At 44.4% G+C, this 20,672-nt stretch overlaps 1 protein-coding gene across 1 annotated transcript in view; it reads right to left on the bottom strand.

Annotated features, from left to right (window-relative positions):
* Positions 1 to 20,672, bottom strand: part of Pard6g (par-6 family cell polarity regulator gamma) — a 63,553-nt gene that overhangs the window by 24,508 nt on the left and 18,373 nt on the right. The window contains exon 2 of the mRNA XM_051163714.1: positions 8,611 to 8,833. Within this exon, the coding sequence (XP_051019671.1) occupies positions 8,611 to 8,833 (223 nt within the window). The remainder of the gene's footprint in view (positions 1 to 8,610; positions 8,834 to 20,672) is intronic.

Genomic DNA, 20,672 nt, shown 5'->3' with positions numbered 1-20,672 from the left:
GGGCAGGAGCCTTGACCAGCCGTTGTTTCCCTGGGAGGCAGCAGAGTTTTGAGCATACAGTGGGTGCTTAATGAGAAAGGAAGCCTCAGAGATGTGGGTATTGATGTAGAGGGCATGACAAGTCCACCAGGGGATGCAGCTGGTGGACCACATAGGTGAGCAAGAAGTGGGAGCTCTGTTACGGTGATGACGATGGCCTACACACTGGGATTTGTGTGTGTGTGTGTGTGTGTGTGTGTGTGTGTGTGTGTGTGTGTGTGTGTGTGTGTGTAGGGCTCTAGGTTTTATGGTATACAGTTAGAGCTCACTGGCCTAGGAGCCGACATCTAGGTCAAAGGGGACAAAACAAGAAGGTGATTTTTGAGATATCCTGTTACCAAAATCTCTGTGCTGAAACAAATGACCCCAGCCAACACCTGTGGTCACTGACCCAGCAAGGACCTAGAAGGTTCAGTCACCCTGGCTGAGCAAAGGCCTTCTGAGGGTGGAGGGAGGGATGCTGAATTGTTACTTATTCCTGTCAGGGTAAAGAGTTTCTGCCAAACCTCACCAACTGGAGCTTACACATTGGCCTTCTAAATGTGAAGGAGGAAGGGCCTTTCAGAGTGGGGTCTGTGGGAGGTATACTTGGGTCCCCTGAGCTATCAGATCACGTGGTTAGCTCTGGAGCCCCAATGGACACCTTTGGACAGCACAGTCTGCATGCCCTTCTAGGGAGGTTCACTCCCAGCACGCAGGCCTGCTCCTCCGTTTTGCAGGTGGCCTTCAGAGATGCACAGCAGTATGCTCGATTTTCTTCACAACCCCTACAAGTACTGAACTCACACAGCCCATTTTACTCTAGCGTGTGGTCCCATCAGCAGAGCCCTGTGCCGCGAGAGCTGACACCGTACTTGACCTGCTCACCACAGTACCCAGGAGAGACTCCCAAGCTTTTGGGGAAACGGATAAACGCTCCACTTTACACATCTCAGACAGCTCACCATCAGACGAGACCCCACTGGCCTCTGAGCCCAGATGAGGTGCAGGTTTACCCAGCAGCCACTGTAGCTGGCTGAAGAATTCCTCAGATCTAAAATAGCCAATAGCTCACATGACCCGACCCCAGCATGCTCTGGAAGATGAGGAGCACAGCCCTCTTAGATTACCTATTACATTATTTTTGTTCAAAGAGATTTATGTCATAGACATCTTGTCTTTGAAATAGGTCTGAAAACCAATCACTTTGACTCCAGGTTATCACCAGCCTAAATTTGTATTTACTGCCACTCGGTGAGCGATTCTAATGTCGGAGAGGAGAACAAGATGACAGTTTTCAGCTTTCTAATACACTGGTCAAGTGACAGCAAATTAATTACTCCATCATGTGACTTGTTCACATGAGATGTATCCACACTGCCAGATGACATGTGACAAAAGGTCAAACTCCACAGACTGACAGAGGTGAGCCCAAGAGGAACATCTGTGGAAATAACATCAGGAGCCAGGGGAGGCAGGATCCCAGGGTTCATGGAAGCCTAGGGACAGCCACCATCTGCGTAGTTTCAGTCGTTCTGACAGGAAGGTTGGCCTTTGTCATTGTGTCTGAGAAGACAAATTTAAAAACCACAACTTTCCATAGGACATAACTGTGTTCAAAGACGCTTCAAATATCACACTGAGCACAGGGGCACTGGAGTCACATGCCTCTGCTAATGTAATCTAATCTATTCCAGCAAGAATATTTTTAATTCTTTTATCCCAAGAGAGAAACTGACAGCTCTGTAAGTTTGCTCAGCATAGCTTAGAATGAAGAAAACCGGAGAAAATCAGTTACGAAGGTGCTGGTGGCACCTATGTTCATCATGACAAGGCGAGGGTCATCTATACACAGCTGCAAAAAGATAAAAATGCAATGCCAGGCCAGAGCCATCTCTGTGGCGTGGATACAATGCCTGCTTATATGATACCATATCTAAGGTCTAGGACAATTTTGCCAAATGCTAATGTTGTCTTGGGGCATGGGGATTACTCCATGTCATGTTACAATCAGAAAACTCCTGAAAAAAAATTTATAAAGCATTTCAACGATCTGGTATATTTTTGACATATCACATTTCGAAGCAAGAAACCAAATCATAAACATACTAGGGCTGACCGTGTAAAAGCACCAGTTCACTGAGTGTGAAATATCACCATTTGCACATCAGGTCCCTGCTGGAGCTGCCAGAGAACATGCTAAGCACAGACAGGCTAGATGAGGAGGACACAAGGGCACAGGCAGATGACAAGCTGAGGCTATGGGGTGGCTGTGCGTGGGCTCCCAGACAGCCACACTCCTCTGGGTGGTGGGCGCCTGTGCTGTGTGCTTTTCACATGCTGCCTCAGCACTTTCTCTCCACGCCTACTCTGAGCCAGGGCTGCAGGCCTGATGTTCTCTCCTTGTTCCCACAGTACTATAGCGAGAGACCTTCTAGGCCTTTTTAAAAAGCAAAACAAAACAAAAACCAGCATTAAAAAAAAGAAAAGACAGAGAAAGGCAATCTCCTGACCAGGCAAAAGCTTCTGAGAATCCATGGAGTACAATGGTGTGTGGAGGGGTCCTTCCACCGGAGAGGCGAGAGCCAGCTCCTCACCTGTCCCAGCACTGGGATAAAGTGATACAATGCGGCCAGCAGCTAAGTGTCCCTCAGAAGTAGCACTAGGTGGCCTCTGGGGAGTTAGGCCGCTCACTGAGGTGTTCTGCTAAGCGACCCTCCTACCAAGAGCCAATACATAAGCACCCAAGGGAATCACTGGGAGCAGAGTCCTCAGGCTTTGTGCTTCAGAACCCTGGGAGGGTTGGAACCCGAGTCACAGCTGTGCCACTGACTTTGAAGGGCATTCTCCATTATTTTTAAAGCAACTCAATTAAATGAAATAAAACAAACATAACCTCACACAATTTCTGATAAACCCAAGCATTTGCCAGTGTGCTTTGTTTATTCTGAGGACCCAAAATGCCCAGAACAGCTGAGAACCGCACACAGAGGTGTGATGTGTATGCTTATTTTAGGAACCCCCCCACCCCATCACCCCCCTAGCCCACCTTGCCCTGGGCATGGCCTGGAGGTAGACAAGATCATGGGCGTCACTGGGGTTTAAAGGACTTATTTGATGCATTAGTGGTGATAATGTTAGTGTTTGTACTTCCTGTTTATTCTGCTAAAAATAGGAGACACTATGACTATCTCTACTGGCCTCAGTCCCCTGTTCTCTCACTACCAGCAGCAGCTTCCAAGCGCTCCCCTACCCACTAGGGAGGGCAGGAGGGAAAAGGCAGGTGAACAGAAAAACAAGCCACGGAAACTCACTAGGGCTGCAAGCCAGGCATGCACACATGCGCTCTGCCCTCTTTGTTCTGGGCCTGCCACAGTCCTCGCTCACATGGACAGAGCGTTAACGTGAAGAGCAGAACCCAACAGCTACCAAAGGGGAAGACCAGGGTTTGAAGAGGTGCCCAGGAAAGAGGACAGCAGAAGCTGACAAATGTAGAAGGAAGTAGTGGGAAAGAAGCTGGTGGGTCTGGAGCCAAAGGCCTGCCATATGCCCTTCCCAACCAGCCATGGACAAAAAGGCTATGTCATAGTCTTCAAGAAAACATCCCCTGACCAGAACCCAGGAAGACAAAAGGCAGGCTGTTCCTGGCTCATTGCTGGCCCCAGATGGACTGTACAAGTGGGGACCCTGGACCTGTATGTACCATACGCCATGCCATAAAATTGCTTAAGAACACTTTCTCAGAATAATGTCAAATCTTCTACCTGGACCAGGCTCCACTTGGGACCCACCCCTTCCTACCTGGGTCTAGACCACACCACGGTATGGCTGACACTCACCAGACAAGGCTTACACCTGTTCACACCCAGGTGTAGCTCATATCTGGGGCAAGGGTCACAGCTGGGCTCAGCACACATTTGGGGTATGGCTCACACCTGGGCATGGCTCACACCCGAAGAAACACCCAGGGAATGTCTGACTATAGGGGGAAGAGATGATTTTTTAAAACTTTCAAGAAAATATGTTAATTAAAAAGTCAAATTATTCTGGGCAGGATGACTCACATTAGACTAGAGTTTTTGAATGTCTCCATGACAGCACACCTTGAAAAAAAAGTCAAAGTATTCACACATAGTAAAAATGGCTGAATTTTGGAAATAATGGCTGGAGAGAAACCTGGTCCCTTGCTAAAGACTGTATCTCAGAGCAGAGAGTGCCATGACTACTGTTAGCAGCGAACCCTGGTACCCAGCTTTGCTGTGATGTAGTGCATGAAACTGACTTATTACAGTGCACCATTTCATATTCACAGAGATCGCTAATTATGAAACATTTTTACCACCTGTGATGCGCATGTGTAGCTTATGTTCTTGTTAGTGTGGGTGGGTGCAGGTGCACAGGCATGTTTATGCACAGGTCAGCAGCTGACATTGTATGTCTTTCCTTGATGACTCTGGTCTTTCACGGAATCCGGCGTGCGTCAGTTCCGCTAGGCTGGCTGCCATCCAGGGATCCACCTTGACATGGCTTGTTGTTTTGTTTATTTGTTTTGTCAAATTGACAAACTAGAGCTGTTTGGGATGAGGGAACCTTTGTGAGAATCACCCACACCAGACTGGCCTGTAGGCAAGCCTTGGGTTGGCTAGTGATTGACATGGAGGGCCCAGCCCATGGTGGGTGGTGCCATCGCTGGGTGGGTGGTCTTGGGGTATATAATAAAGCAGACTGAGCAAGCCACGAGGAGCAAGGCAGTAAGCAGCACTCTCCCATTGTCTCTGCATCAGCTCCTGCCTCCCAGTTCCTGCCTGTTTGGGTTCCTGTCCTGGACTGTGCTGTGGAACTGTAAGCTGAAAGGCCCTCCCCAGATTGCTTTTGGTCGTAGTGTTTTATCACCCCAGCAGTGGCGCCATGGGCACATTGCCATACTTGGCGTTTTTCATGGGTGCCAGGGCTCCAAACTCAAGACCCGATGCTTGTGTGGCAGGCGCTCCACTGGCTGACATGTCTTCCTAGGCTGAATCAACTTTCTGTCTCTATGAATTTGATCATCTTGGTCTTTTCACACACAGGAGACTCTCATTACTAAGGGTTCTTTCTTTCTTTAAAGTCACTAAGAACAACGAATTAGTAAAGCCAGGGCAAGAACCACCTTGCTTCTGCTTAAAGGCACCGTGTTTAGCATTTACTGAACTCTTGGCCAGTGGGCCTGAATTAAGCTTCTGCAACATAACATCTCCATGAGGCACGCCGCAACCCCCTGAGCCAAGAACATGAGATAGAGCATTCAGCCCTAGGCTCGAGGCCACTCTACAGAGTGAAGTCACCACCACCACCACCACCAAAAAAAAAACAACAAAAACAAGTGGCAGTGGTGGCACTGGACAGAGTGCATGGGAAGTGGATGCTGGAAGCTCAGACAGCATGAAGTACCTTGCTGGGATATATACATCGAGTGACTCGGTTTTCCTCCACCGTGCGTGTTCTCCAGTGACCGAAAACCACCGTGAGCATTGATTTAGGGTTACAAATAAATGTTAGCAAGCAGACAAGTTCTCAGCTACAGATCCTTTGAATAATGGGACCATAAATGGCCCCGTGTCCTGGCTTAGTTCCCTCAGCATCCCGTTTTGATCTCCACTGCCATGAGGTAGTACTTAGCAAGGTAGCACTCCCTTGCATGGGTATGCACACTTGGTCATCTGTTCACTGGCAAGTGCACTCTTGTGTGTACAAGTCTTCATGTGGACATGTACCCACACACTTGAGCCGGGCTGGGAGTTGAAAGGGACACTCATTTGTCATTTTATTGTTATGTACTTGCATGGCTTGAGGGAAGAAATTATCATTAAGTAACAGATGAAATGTTTAAAACATAGTTATGAGTTTATTTCAACTTTTATGAAGAATGCTTACTTTTCATTGGTGATGGTAATATAGTTTTTTCACTTAAAAAATATGTCAGTCAGGGATGGGAAGATGGCTCCCATTTAAAAGCATCTACTGCCTTGTAGAAGATTTGAGGCTGATCCCCAGCACCCACATTGGGCTGCTCACAACTACCTGTAACTCCAGCTCCAGGGGACTTGACACTGTCTTCTGGTATCCATGGGCACTGCACTCATATGTACCAACCTACAAGAACACATGAGTACACACACACACACTTTTTAAAAAGTTGTGTCAATATGGGAAGTGGCCTTGGGTGGGACTGTGGTAGCACCCTAAGGATGGCACAATAATAACTGGCCTTTCTAACCCAATGCCATGAACACTTGATACTCATGGCTATAGACCAGCAAATCTGTCCTGCAGACAAAGGTGCCCAGCTGTCCACAGACACACAGTCACTCCAGTCAGAACCCCTGAGGAGGGTGACAAGGAGGCGCTGAGCTATCAAAGGTGTGATAAAGGGCCAGGCTGGTGTGCTCGGCCCAGCCAAGAGTTCATAGATACAGAAATCCAACAAAAGTCCAGGAAGCAAATGTTACTTTCCCACCTCACAAAGGATGGTGGAGCCCATGAGAAGTACCTGAGCTCATATGGCAGATGTGCTCACACTAGAAAAGTCAGCTTTGCAAATGCCATGTTGCTGCTCACGGCAGAGGAAAAATAATAAATAATACTGAAAGGGTGCCAGACCTTCGCAGGCTGGAGGGGGAAGCCACCACCTGAGCCGTGGCGGGTGTTCATGCAGCCCCACTCCAGGCTTAGCAGCTCCATGGTGAGGGAAGTACCTCACTAAAGCCAGCCTCTGCTGCGACTTCAGAGCCCTCACTCCACTGCCAGGAAGGATAAAAACATTAGCTTCCTTCATGATGGGTAGTAAGGCCTATTGCCTGTGTGCCAACTCCCCAGAACCTTGTGAGTGAAGCCACGAGCTGGGGTCACTGTGGTGTGGCCAAGACCTTGTAATAGGCAACACCCAGAGAAGAGGACAGATGGGCTGAGGAAAACACGAGCTAATTAGAGCAGACTGAAATTGGCCTTTCTGAAAAGACAGTGTCAATAGATGGATGTTCCAGTGGTGATGGGGGGCGGTGTAGGGTTCTAGGAAGGGCTAGCAGGATGCAGGTGTTTACACCAGGACCAGCTGTGGCTGCCACAGAGGATAGAGAAGGGACAAGAGGGACACTGTAGGCTACCAAGGGCTGTAGGGAAAATGAGAGTCCTGCTGATCACTAGGAGGAAGGGGCAGCTCTGCTGGTCTCTGAGCAGCATCCTGCAGCTTCTCCTACTACACAGATCTTACTTTAACACAGATGTCAACATGTTCTGATTTTGTACCAGAAAACAGGACTCTGCTGCCCCCATCACTACAAGTAAGAAGAAAACAAATGGTTATTTACCGGCCACAGCCTGTCCGTTGACATGTAATGTGTTACTTCATACTAACACTTGAGTAGTGCCACCGTCACCCCCACTCTGCAAACAACACTAAGAGACACTCTGCAGGACACAGAAGGCCTGGCCAACCATAATGAGCCTCACAGCCAGCTGCACTCCTCGGCTCTTCCATTTCCTCACTCAGCACACTGCAGTGGCTTCCTCTGGTTCTTCCCATGAAGCTCAGAAAGGACTGTGCAGCTCATAAGATGGGTCTGAGCTCTGATGACAGATGTGCTCGCACTAGGAAAGCCAGCCTCATAAGGGCCATAAATGATACCGAGAGGGTGCTGGGGTAAAGACACCTACGGCGTGGCCCTTATCACCAGCCACGGTTTGCTACCGCGTGGCTGTACAGGGGTCTTTGCTGGTGCCTGAGTCTGCGCACACTGTACACAGTGGTCCACTCCAGGAGGAAAGAAACCCTCCTCCCAGCCAGTGCTCACAGCATTCAAAGTAGGTCTGCCCCACGAAGAAGAGGTAATAAATTGATTACAATTTTTTTTTTTTGGCCCTGCTTCTAAGCTTTTCCTGCATCCAGTTCTTGCCTTTAGCATAACAGTTTTGAATGACAAGGTTCTGTCAAGCTTAGATGTGAGGAAAGAAATTCTGAAATGCGCTTCTAAGAGGCAGGCAGGATGGGTTCACAGGAGAGCACAGCCCCACTCCCACCCCCGCCTCTGCCTTCAACACTGATCTACCTATGTCAGCAACTTATTTCAGTACAAAATGGTGTTTGCTTACAACAATGCTAGGATTTTAGAGGTTAAAGTTAACCAAAGTTACTATTTAAAGCTATTATTTCCCCTGGTCTTACAAAGATGTGAAAAATGCACACTAACTAGGGCCTTCAAGTTCAATTCTTAAGATCCTGACAAAAGCCTCTTTGTTACTACTGAATTTACTTGCCTCTAGTTAAAGTACCAAAAATATCAGCATTATTTATTCTTCATAAAAGACTATCAGTATTTGTATTATTATTGTTTTTTAAACATCTTTAAAAGGCAGAGGTCAATGCTATTTGAGATGGAAAAGGCAGTGTGGCTACTTTTAAGACCTTTAAACAAATTAATATTGATCCGATAATTAATTTGAAAGTCCACTACTACAGGCCAGAAAACTGAATATCAGAGTCCCATACCAACAGACAGAGTCAATTTCTTCCTTCAGTGACGGCTTAGTGAGCAGAGTGGCACCGTTTCCTCTTACCTCGCTTCTGGATGAAGACTCTAAGCAAGGGGTTTGCACTTGAGACCGCCTTGCAGAAGTTGTCGTCATTGTTGATAGGCAGCAGGTCCCCATGTACATCAGCATAACCAATGGTCACTTCAGTGTTGGCAATGTGGTGTGTGTGCACGACCAGCTGGTAGAAATCTTCAAACTTCCCAGGCTTATGACGGTCCAAGGAGAACCTTCGGAATTCGGCCCCAAACTACAAGACAAGAGACAGGTAAGTGAACGCTGGGGAGAGTCAGAGAGAAGGTACAGTGTGCTTATGGAACAACGTGATAACTGAGTCCCCATGAAGCCATGAGCAGCCCCATGCTGTGGTCTCATGACTGAGCAAGTCTAATTCTATTTAAAATATAAAGTATGTTTTTAACTTTGGTTTTAAAGTAGTAGGTTTTTAGATGGCTTTAAAGAAAAAAATACTCCCTTTGTTTTTGATTAATCCTTCCCATATTTTCTATCCCTCCCTGGACTCAGAGAATTGATTTTCAAATTACTTACGTTCTACTCTCTTCCTTTAAGTAAACCCCCCAACCCCCACACAAGGCCTCTTATTAGTTTCCTGGCTTCCAAGTAAACACAACAAATTAGAGATCTGAAGCTATGATCCACACATGGGGGACAAAATAAAGATGCCATGGAGGGTGCTGGGAGGAAAAGGCATTAACTGTGAATCTTACAAACTCAGACACCAACCTGCCAGACAAAATGTGCCTACTGTGCAACAGTGGCATCTTTGCCTTCCGTTGTGTCTCCAATGGTGACCCCACCAGGCTTCAATGGACACTTCTAATCTAGTGGTAGCACAGATGGTTTAAACTAAATGGGTCACAAAACCAACTCAAAAGTCATCAGTCAGGGAGGAGGAGAGTCACGACAGGAATGGGAGAGAGATGTGGGGGAGGAGTCGTCAGGGTGCACTGTATACTGTATGAAACTGCAACAACAACACAAAAAGGAATAATAGGGGGCAAATAAAAAAGAACCGGTTTCCTTTCAAATGAGAATAACCCTCCACCCTTGGACATCAATTGGTGGCTCCACAAACACAAAGGCCTAGGGCCAACTTCTTTTCTGCAGAGCTAGTTGTCCATGAAGGTCACCTCTGGAGGACAACATGTGGCCCTCTTCCTGAGGGCTGCAAGACTGACAGCCACAGTCAGTCCCGCCTGAGAGTCTTAGCTCAGAACAGTCTTCAGTATAACTCAGAGGTAAACAAATGGGCTCTAAAGTACACAAGGGTTAAATGTTGACGGTTATCACATCTGGACCAATGGGCAGATCATTTCAAGACACTTGTATCAACAATCACCTACAAGCTCTCAGATTTGGGGATGTGTGCCAGGAATTCATGATTTTACTAAGTTCCCAGAAGTAACCAGTGCTGGTGTCTGGGGCCACAGAGAGAGAGAGGACCAGTGGCTTAAGGGAATCAACTTCCAGAGATCTGTGTGAAAGACCCACTTGCCTGAAAAGCAATTGCTGTTCCCACTTCATGCAGGTCACACAAAACAAAGCCAACCTCTTACCTACCCGCACCGCCCAGGATACACAACATAGGAACAATTCAAAATGCTGGCGAAACGCTGCATTCAGTGGCAGTCAGAAGTCCCCTGTCCCCTCCTACACACAGTCAGTGGAGACCTATGGCCCTCACGCACACTGAAGTATGGCCCAGCATTACTGTCTGGCTAGTCACATTAACGAATGACTAATACCCTGGACACAGCAGAGGAAAGGGCTCTGTTTGTCTCTGCTGGTGTCAGAGGTGCAGATTAAACTCTATCACCCCAGTTCCCCTTCCTCAGACAAGTCTGTCCTTTCTTCTCAGCACCTGACAAAGGATGCCCATTAGCAGATGACAGCCAGGGTAGAGCACTCTGGCCTTCATTCATAGGGCTTGAAAAATTCTAAGATAGAAGAGATAAAGCCTACAACCCAAGTTCCATATGATTTCATCTCATTTATTTACCCAATCAAACCATAAGACACTCATTTTATAAGCAGGCAGCCTTCATGTTTTCCATCTGTGTGAGCACACCCCTCGCTTCCCACTGAAGACATGAAAGGCTGCCATGATGAGTAATGAAACCCCGGGAGCAGTTCCCTCATGTCCAGTCCTTGTTTGGGTATCCTCAGCAGGCTGGGTGACTGTACACTCACCTGGGAAACACCCTTCCTCCTTGCACACAACACCCCTCAGTGCAGACTCAGCATGCAGAGGCTCACACACCAAACACCCAAGTTCCCCAACAAGGCTTCCATCTCAGTTTCACTTGGCAACCATTCTGCATGCAGCTCAATGTATTTTTCACTATTTAATGTATATTTCACTATTTTCCTAAAATGTGTACCTTCCCATGCAATTTTGAAAGACAAAGAATTCAGACTTTTCATGAGGTGAAGAAAGTCTGGTTTGTGTTTGACCATGTGACTGGTTGTCACTCAATCAGAGAGCCTGTTACATGTGTTTAATATATGTGTTTCACATCTCCAGCAGAGATGTGAAAAGGTATCTAAAAATTAAAAATTTTATTTAAAAAACATTTTATTTTCCACTTACCATCAGAGTAAACAAGGGCCCTCTCTGAACAACGGTTTAGTAGGTGCAACTCAAGGCCATAGAGTTCTTGGTAATGCAAAGAATTTTTCTACCTTCCAAAAACAAAACAACAACAACAACAACAAACCAACAACAAAAACCACATGGCTCTAATGACCAGATAATAAATCTTGCATGCCAAGGGCTTTCCTGTTATTTACTTTATCATTAGAAATTGCTCACACCGAACTTGCAGCAGATAGACTAACTGGTTCTAATGGTTGACTGGCCTTTGGCACGTGACCTCAGGAGAGGTCAAAGAGCCCTTTGCTCAGTGCTCACTGAGGAGCCTCCACTCTCCCTGGCTTGACTTCCACTTCCATAGCATTTGTGCTGTTTACGAAAACAAACCTTATGCTGGTGTGTTGACATCTATAGCAGTAAACAAGACATTTGTCCTGGTCACTGAGCAATCAATACCTTCTGTTAAATAAGGATGTGTAAGATGCTTATTCTGGATGACCTACAGCTATTTCTCAACATAATTTGATGAACATTATAACAACTCAATCTAGAACTTTTAAAAGGTAAATTCTATATCGCCCATATTTTTGTTTGTATTTTAAAATTTTAATTCTTTTATACCTTCTTCCTTATATATAATTTTATTTGTACATGTGTATAATGTATCTTGATCACATCCAGCCTAAATCTTCCCTCCCACCCCTCCAGCCTCCCTCCTCATACCACGCCCCTTTATGTCCTCCTCCTTTGCAAGCAGTGGCCACATGCACATGTGTGTGACTATTCACTGAGCACAGACAACCCATCAGCGGCCACTCTTCACATCTGCCACTGTTTTGTTTTGTTCCTATTTGTTTGGTTTTGAGACAGGGTCTTGCTAGGTAGATCAGTTTGGACTCAATTCTGAAGGAAAGATAAACATGTTTTTTTGTTTAGCTCACAAGTGGGGAATGAGAAAAGACTTGTGAGAGAGCAGGCGATGTTTATCTCCTTAGAAGTCGAACCACCATGTGGGAGAGATTGGTTATTAAGCAGCTGAAAAACATCCTTGAACAAATGCTGAGAGGAGGTATAAATGTGAGCCAAAAACAAGAGGCGGGGCCTTTGGAGACTTGGGATAGTTTTGGCTGTTCATCACTCCACTTCAAGACTCTCCTAGAGAGAACTGCTTGAGGGAAGGCTTCGGGGTTCTGGCTCCTGCTGAGCTTCCCGGTTCTGGTTGCTCCAGGTTCCAGCAGAAGAAATCCTGCTGATTGTGTCAGGAGAATCGTTCCTCAAAACTGATATTCTTATGGCTTCATTATTGTGTTCTTTAATCTTCTTTTCCTATTGTTTAGGTTAGTTGAGTTGTAAGTGGGGTACTCTCAGTTAATAAGTTCATAATAAAATATATTTGTTAAGAAAATTGAGCCTACAGAGTTCACTTCTTGATTTCCCTGCCTCAGCCTGGTGAGAGGTAATTACAGAAGTATGCCACCACAGCTGGCTCATTTCAGTCACATATACAATTCAGGGTGATCATTACAATGCATCTAAAATATGCCCGTGTCACTCCCCCTTACAGTGGTGTGTGTGTGTGTGTAGCCTAAGGTGGTCTTGAATCATGGACTTAAGAAATTTTCCTACCTCAGCCTCCTGAGTGATGGGATTATAAGTGTGTTCCAGTGGTCCTATCTCTGGAGCATGTCCCACTTTGCAAACTGAAAATAACATTAGCAACAATTTAAGAGTAATTTTAACAGATTTTATAACCATATGAGAAATATTTTAACTTTAAGCTATCTAAATTTTTTATTACATAGAAAAATGACAGATAATCAAGCATAAATTAGTAGGACATAAGAATAGAAGAAATGTCTCTTGGAATAATAATAGATAAAAGAAATCAAAGAAAAAAGGAATTATGTAAAAATTTGATCATTAAAAAAGATTGTGTTTCCTATTCTAAAATGTCTAATAGAAATACTGAACTACCCTATTCAGATTTCATTTTCTACACTGAAAAAGTTCAGCTGGGCGTGGTGATATGCACACAGGCAGGAATGTGGAGATACACACACACACACACACACACACACACACACACGCACACACACACACACACGCGTGCGTGCGTGCACGGATACACAACCCCCTCCCAAAGCTGCTTTGCTGGGTCTAGCTAGGCCAGCAAGCAAGTTAGTATACACTGAAATATATATATATATATATATATATATATATATATATATATATATATATATATATATTGCAAGCCCCTCTTCCCAGCAGCACTCAACTCAGGCAGTGTCTTTTCCCCTGGAGGAATCCATTCTAGGCACACGGAAAGACAGTAATGAGCTGAAGGTCACCTTTCCGGAAGCGTCACTGTCAAAGAAAGGAGCAACTGGCCTGAGTAATCTCCCAGCAGCCACGGCTCATTTGTATCTTGAGCCATCTACTCATGGCGGATGGGACCTCTTCTAATGTGTGTAAACTCAAGGGCTTATAAAAACACAGATTGTTACTTTCTTCTGGAGAGTACTAGGGAATCTATTCATTATTATGAAAACTGTTAAATAAGAGAAAGAATCATGTATTACTTAAAGGAAGAGGACTTGTCACTGGGAAACTCACAGTGTGTAACTTCTTAGCTGTCGTTCCACCATTTTGATAGAACTAACTTCATTGGTGGCCTCCATCTTTATTTCTGCAATAGGATGGTAAACATTGAGAGAAGGGGACAGAGAAGGTTCTTAGACCAGAAAAGAAAAGTACACTATCCTCAACTGGCCATGGTGGCTCATTCTTCTGACCCTAGTACTCCAGAGTCTGAGGCAGGAGGATCACCACAAGTTCCAGGACAGCTTGTGCTACCCAGTAAAAACCTGTCTCAAAAAAGGTATATTCTCCTAAAAGTGAAATTCATTTCAATTCCCTTTAACACATATTCAACAATAACAACAACAACTTGATGATTATATAGTTAGAAAGGGAGACAGACATATTACCTGGGATATGTATACTATAAGTACATATTATTTCAACTAACCTACCATCTGCCATTTACCTCACCCATCTTATCTCTCCTCCCTCCAACCTTGAAATGAAGAGCTTCCAGCTCAGGGAGAGGTTCTGTCTTAAGGCAATAAGCCAGAGAGTGATAAAGGTAGACATCCTCCTGCCCCAGCTTCCAGATGAATACTCTCCCTCAACCACGCCTACACACAAACATACCACACACATGAGTTACAAGAGAAATCCAAACACACCTAGAGGTTAATGAAAATATATTAAACCCAAACTTGCAGAATGTAAAGAAAGCAGGGTGCACAGGGAAACTTATAGCTCTAAAAACCTAAAAGGGAAGCCCATCAACTTAAATAAACATCTGTCACTAGAAACCAAAAACCTGCAAACCTAACCCGAGCAAGCAGAAATAAATGGACCAGAGTTTAGGGGAAAAAAAAAAAATAGAGAAAATAACAAAACAAAAAGTTGGATCTTTGAAAAGATGAACAAAACCTTTAGGTAGAGGGAGAAAAGAAGACCCAAACCACTCAGGTCACGAATGAGAGGATGCTGCTGTCGTCGGTTCTTAGGAATGACCCAATAGCAATGGCCACTGTGATAAGGAACCTGGATCCCTGGGAGAGCTAGGACATGGCTCAAGGAACATGTGAGATGAGCCTGGCCATTTCACAGCAGCGGAAAGCCAGGAAGCAAAACAAACCCCACAAAAACAGAGCATGTTGAAGGAGACAGGAACCAACTGGGAAATGTGCCAGTGGCCAAAGCCGGGACAATCTGAGCAAGAAAATAAAATAGCACAAAATAAACACCCACGAGCCCACACTGATACAAACAGATGCCAGAGTAAACAAGTGGGCAGACAGAGCTTCCATGCAGAATAATACCAAATACATTATCTGGATACACCATCCTTAAGGCGGGGCAGCATGGTTTGCCATCGTTTATGTACAGGCAATTTGCTCCCAAGAGTACAGTGTAGAAGAGGAGGGGAGTGATTTCACAGTGGGGCATCTGGACGCACTTCTCTGTGTGGGCATCATGATTCTCATCAACAGTGGCAAGTCCCGTGGCCAGCGAGGACTCTTGGGATGATGGATAGAAATGGTACACTGCCATTGTGGTTTTCTGTTATACAGTCACAATCCTAGCCTAATGATGAAAAGTACAACAGACAACAAAACGCCATCAAGGGACATCCTGTAAAATACTGCCCAGTGGTCCTCAAAAGAAAAAAAAAAAGGTCATCAAAAACAAGGAAAGCCTTAGGAATTATCACAATCAAAAGGAATGCAAGGAGGCATCACAAATAAGTGGCATGGTTTTTCCTGGATGAGATCTTGGAACATTAGGTTAGAACGAACATTAGGGAAAAACTAAATTTGAAGAAAGTACGGGGCTCAGCTAATTATGCTGTATCAGCATTGGCTCGTTCATCGCAAAAACGAACCACAATAACATTAGATGTCCCACACTGAGCGAACGAGTGTGGTCTACTGAGAGGCCTCGGCATCCTCTCTGCGATTTTTCTGCAAATTTAAAATGGTTCTAAAATGATTTAAAGCATTCTGATGTTAGTCTACAGAGTGGCAGTCTCCTTGTGGCAGTTTCACCTTTACCTTGTGTTGCTGATGCTCTTGCTCTTCACACCATGTCCCATCTTCCCCTTGCTCGCACCCTTCCGCTCTTGGTGCTCAGCTTTTCATTTCCAGGCTCTCTGTGTTTCCTTAACTTCCCTCCTCCCCTCCTTACACCTTACCCCTGTTTGATTTCATGGTTCCTTTTCTAAGGTCTTATGGATGGAATTGAAAATACTATATTGAGCACTCCTGGGTCAGAAGGAAAAATGCCACATGTTCTCTCTCCTATGCAAACCTTAGCTTCTAATTTTTATATGTGTGTAGTTATATGGGTGTGAATGTGAGTATAGTTCATCAATCTAAAATAGATTTAAGAAAAGATTTTTAAAAAGAAACCCAGAGTAATTTATAACAAGGGTATTGAATTAATTTCTAAAACGCCTACCAAGATAATTTCAGGCCTAAATGCCTTCCCTCATGAATTCTACCAAATGACCACAAAAATCTTTCACAGACTCTTCAAAAAAGTATGAGGAAATACGTCCTAACTTATTTGATCAGGCCAATTTTGTCCTGATAACCTCCTCCCCCCCACAAAAAAATCATCAGAATAAATTTACAGATCAAAATTCAGCATGAAGAGGACAAAAATCTATTAAAAATAGCAGCAATCTATAGCCATTAATGTACAAATAGAACTATACAACCAGGGCCAGCAAAGTGAACTACAGGCATGAAAAGTGGTGTTAACAGCTGAAAATAAGCTATTGTAATAGACACTATTAAAGACCAAAAGCAACAAGATCATCACAGCATGAGAAACAATCCGAACTAAACTCAACAAACCAGGCCAATCCCAGCTCACGGTGTAGTTAATGGCTTAATTGCCGGCAGTCAGAAGAAATCATGAATGTTCACTTTCACAGTTGCGGACAGGCAAGAAGGCGAGAAGGAGGCTGTCCTAACATTCTGTTCATAGACAGATTTTATCTAAAATTTTCCTAGAGCTGATGAATGAGTTCAGTACAGTTTAAAGACACTCTGTCACTACACAAAACAAATTTTATTTTTATAGTATAGCAATGAACAGTCAATCTGGAAATAAAGTTAAAAAAACAATTCCACGAATAGCATAGTAAAGGGATGCAATATTCAGAAATAAAGTAAATAAAAGATGTGAAAGCTCAGGATATTGTTGACTAATTTAAGAAGATACAAATTCATGTTCATGGCTTACTGAACTTGGTTTCCTTAAAATGGAAGTGCAGTCTGAGTTGCTCCACAGAATCAAACAACCCCTATCAAAATCGGCAGCTTGAGGATGGTAAGAGGCAAGTCAGGTCCTAAAAGTGTTTGGGCATGTGAAAGACACAGACTATGCAAAGGAATCAATCCTGAAAAATGGATCTGACATTTCAGAATTTCTGGAGTGGTACTAATCCTGTGATGACTTTCAGTCAATTGTATTGGATTGAGAAGCACCTAGGACAGTGGTTCTCAGCCCCACTAATGTTGCGACCCTTTAATACAGTTCCTCATGTTGTGGTGACCCCCAACCATAAAATTATTTTAATTGCTATTTCATAGCTATAATTTCTCTACTGTTATGACTTGCAATGTAAATATCTGATATGCAGGCTATCTGGTATGTGACCCCATGAAAGGGTCAGTTGACCCCTCCCCACCCCCCACCCCCCGCAAAGGGGTTGTGACCCACAAGTTGAGAACCACTGACTTAGGAGGTTACTAAAACACACTCTGGACATGTCCAGAGACACGTAACTAAGTGGGGAAAGACCCGCCTTGGTGTGGGCGGCCCCGTGCCACGAGCTGTGCTCACATGTACTGGGAGGGAAGAACCCTCTAGAACAGGCATGTACTCTCTTGTTTCTGGCCACTGTGATGTGAGCTGCCCTGCCTGCCACATACTCTGTACTGGGGGTGGACTGAAGTGCTGCACTGAAGTAAATCTTCCTCCCTTTAGTTGCTCACGCAGGTATTTTGTCACAGAGACCCAAAGTCTGACAGGACAGAATCAAGACAAACACGTGGAACAAAACACTTGACTTGTGGCCAGTTGATCTCTGTTAAGAACAATCTCTTCAACAACTAGTGTTGGGACAACTGAATATCCACGTGAGAGCAATGGAGTTGGACTCCTAGTGTGTGTGGCTGATGATGGTGGTGGCAAACGCCTTTCATCCCAGAACTCAGGACACAAAGGCAAGCAGGTCTTCATGAGTTTGAGGCCATCCTGGTCTATAGAGCAGTTCTAGACAACCAGGGCTATGTAGAGAAACCCTGTCTCAAAAAACCAAGAAGAATATAGAGAAAAAGAAAAAACAAAGAAAATTGATTCAGACCATAGCACACAGTAAACGTCAGGGGTGGTATTTTTAAAACTGTTAGAACACATAGGATCAAATGTTTATTACATGGGTTAGGCAATTATTACTTAGATATCATACCCAGGCATAAACAACGAAAGAAAAAATTAGACAAACTGGATTTCATTTAAATTTAAAACTTTTGTACATTAAAAGAGACTATCAAGGAAGTAGAAAGGTTATTCACAGAATGGGGAAAATATTTGCAAATTAGATACCTGATTAAGAGATTGCATCAAGATTACATAAAGAATGTTAAACACTCAACAACATGCTGCCAGGTATGGTGGCTTATGTCCTTGACAGGACAGTGCATGGCAGACAGATCTCTGTGAGTTTAAGGCCAGCCTGGTCTACAGCGAGAGCTCCAGGCCAGGGCAACATAGAAAGACCCTGTCTCAAATAAAACAAAACAACATAACTCAACAGCAGAAAGACGACCAAAAAAAAAAAAAAGGTCAACAAACTGGAATAGTCATTTCTCCAAAGAAGGTCTACAGATGGCCAATTACCACATGAGCAGATGGTGCTTGGCATTGCCAGTCACCGGGGAGATGTGGATGAAAAAGCCCGGGGCCGCATTCTCAAGCCCGAGTCCTCCGGAGAGCACACAGCTGTCCTTTCTTCAACATCTCTCCCAACTGTCTGCATTTTCACCTAAGCATGCACTGCCTCTTTACTAGTGAACTCAAACCTTGAAAAAGACTATAAGGAGTTACTCCTATGGTTCCGAAGGGGGTCCTCCAAAGAGCCACTGAACTGAAGGAGGTGAGGTCCGGTGAGGGCTCCTTAGTTCGTTATGGGGGGGGGGGAATACCTTCAGGAGACCCCAGATGTTTATTTTTGTTTTCTGGCTCATAAGGTAAGAGGTTTACCCTGCCAGGTGCTCCTGTCATTACTGCTGCTTTGCTACAGGCTCAGAGCACTATTTTGGATCAGAACTTCCAGGATCACAAGCCAAAGTGAACCCTCCTCTGAGTGATTTGCCTCAGGTATATTGCAGTGGTAGTAGAAATCCAGCTAATAAGTGACCGTTTCAAATCTATTTGGATGCTATGATTAAGAAAAAATGGTCTCACCATCCTAGTGCAAATGTGGAGGAGTATGAAGTCTCATACATTTTTGGAAGAGTTTCGTGGTTGGCAAACAGTTTGGCAGTTCCTCAAAGTGTTGAACAGACTTGCTACATGAATGGCCATTTCCCTCCCAGGTGTATAATCAAAGAGATAAATACATGTGTCCATGCAAAAACAAAAAACAAAAAACAAAAAACAAAAAACAAAAAAAACAAGACAAAGCAATTTGTACACAAATGTTTATAGCAACATTGTTTTCAATTGTCCGACAGGGTATACATACAATGCATGTTATATGCTTATATCTAGACTTGTTCAGTGATGAAGAATGAAGCATCAATGTATGCTACAACAATCAAGAACCTTGAAAATATTAAGAAGAAAAAGCAGGCATGAAAGGCCATTTATTGCACATTGTACTTAGACATTATGTCTAGGACAGGCAAATCAGTACAGATAAAAAGTGTATTATGGAAACGATGTGGGCTGAAGGGCAGAAAAAATTAAGAGTAGGGCTCTGTCTGGGTGAAGAACATGTTCTAAAATTAGATAGCGGTAATGACTGTACGACTCTGAGACTATATTAAAAACCACCGAATTTTACAATTTATAGGTGTGAATTTCATTCCATATTAATTATAGTGTCTACGGCTGTTATTTAGAAGAGTTCACCTTAAAGATGATGTCTGTAAAACAGCCAATTGGAAAGGCTCATTGGAAGCTATGATTAGAAACATGGGAGTCTGTAGGGAGGCGCTGGACAGGCACCCCACACGGAGGCTCTGGTTCTGATTCAGTAAACAGGAGGCCCCATGAGACTGAGGGTCTAGCACTTGATAGCAGGTTACCAAGAAGAGACTTGATACCCTATGAGCATATACAGGGGGAGGAAATCCCCCTCAGGGACAGTCATAGGGGAGGGGAATAAGGGAAAAATGGGAGGGAGGGAAGAATGGGAGGATAGAAGGGAAGGGATAACCATTGAGATGTAACAAGAATAAATTAATAAAAAATTAAAAAAAAAAAAAAAAAAGAAAGAAAACTTGTATTGCTGGGCATAGTGGCGCATGCCTTTAATCCCAGCACTTGGGAGGCAGAGGCAGGTGGATCACTGTGAGTTCGAGTCCAGCGTGGTCTACAAAGTGAGTCCAGGACAGCCAAGGCTACACAGAGAAACCCTGTCTTGAAAAAAACAAAAAGACAAAACAAACAAACAAACAAGAAAGAAAGAAAGAAAAGAAAAGAAAGAAAAAGAAAAGTTGTACTGTTAAAAGATCAGGGAAGGCCAGGCCCTGTGACTGCTGGGCTTTGGAAGGAGGTATGGCCTGTGAGGCTTGGGCCAGCTCAGCTGGCAAGGCCAGCTTTTCCAGTCTGAATGGGTCCTAAGGTGTTGAACGGAAAGGAGGTCAGAGGACAGGTGCTC

Source organism: Acomys russatus, chromosome 20 (assembly GCF_903995435.1).
Source record: "Acomys russatus chromosome 20, mAcoRus1.1, whole genome shotgun sequence".
Taxonomy (NCBI): domain Eukaryota; kingdom Metazoa; phylum Chordata; class Mammalia; order Rodentia; family Muridae; genus Acomys; species Acomys russatus.
This window is presented reverse-complemented; position numbering and strand designations above follow the sequence as displayed.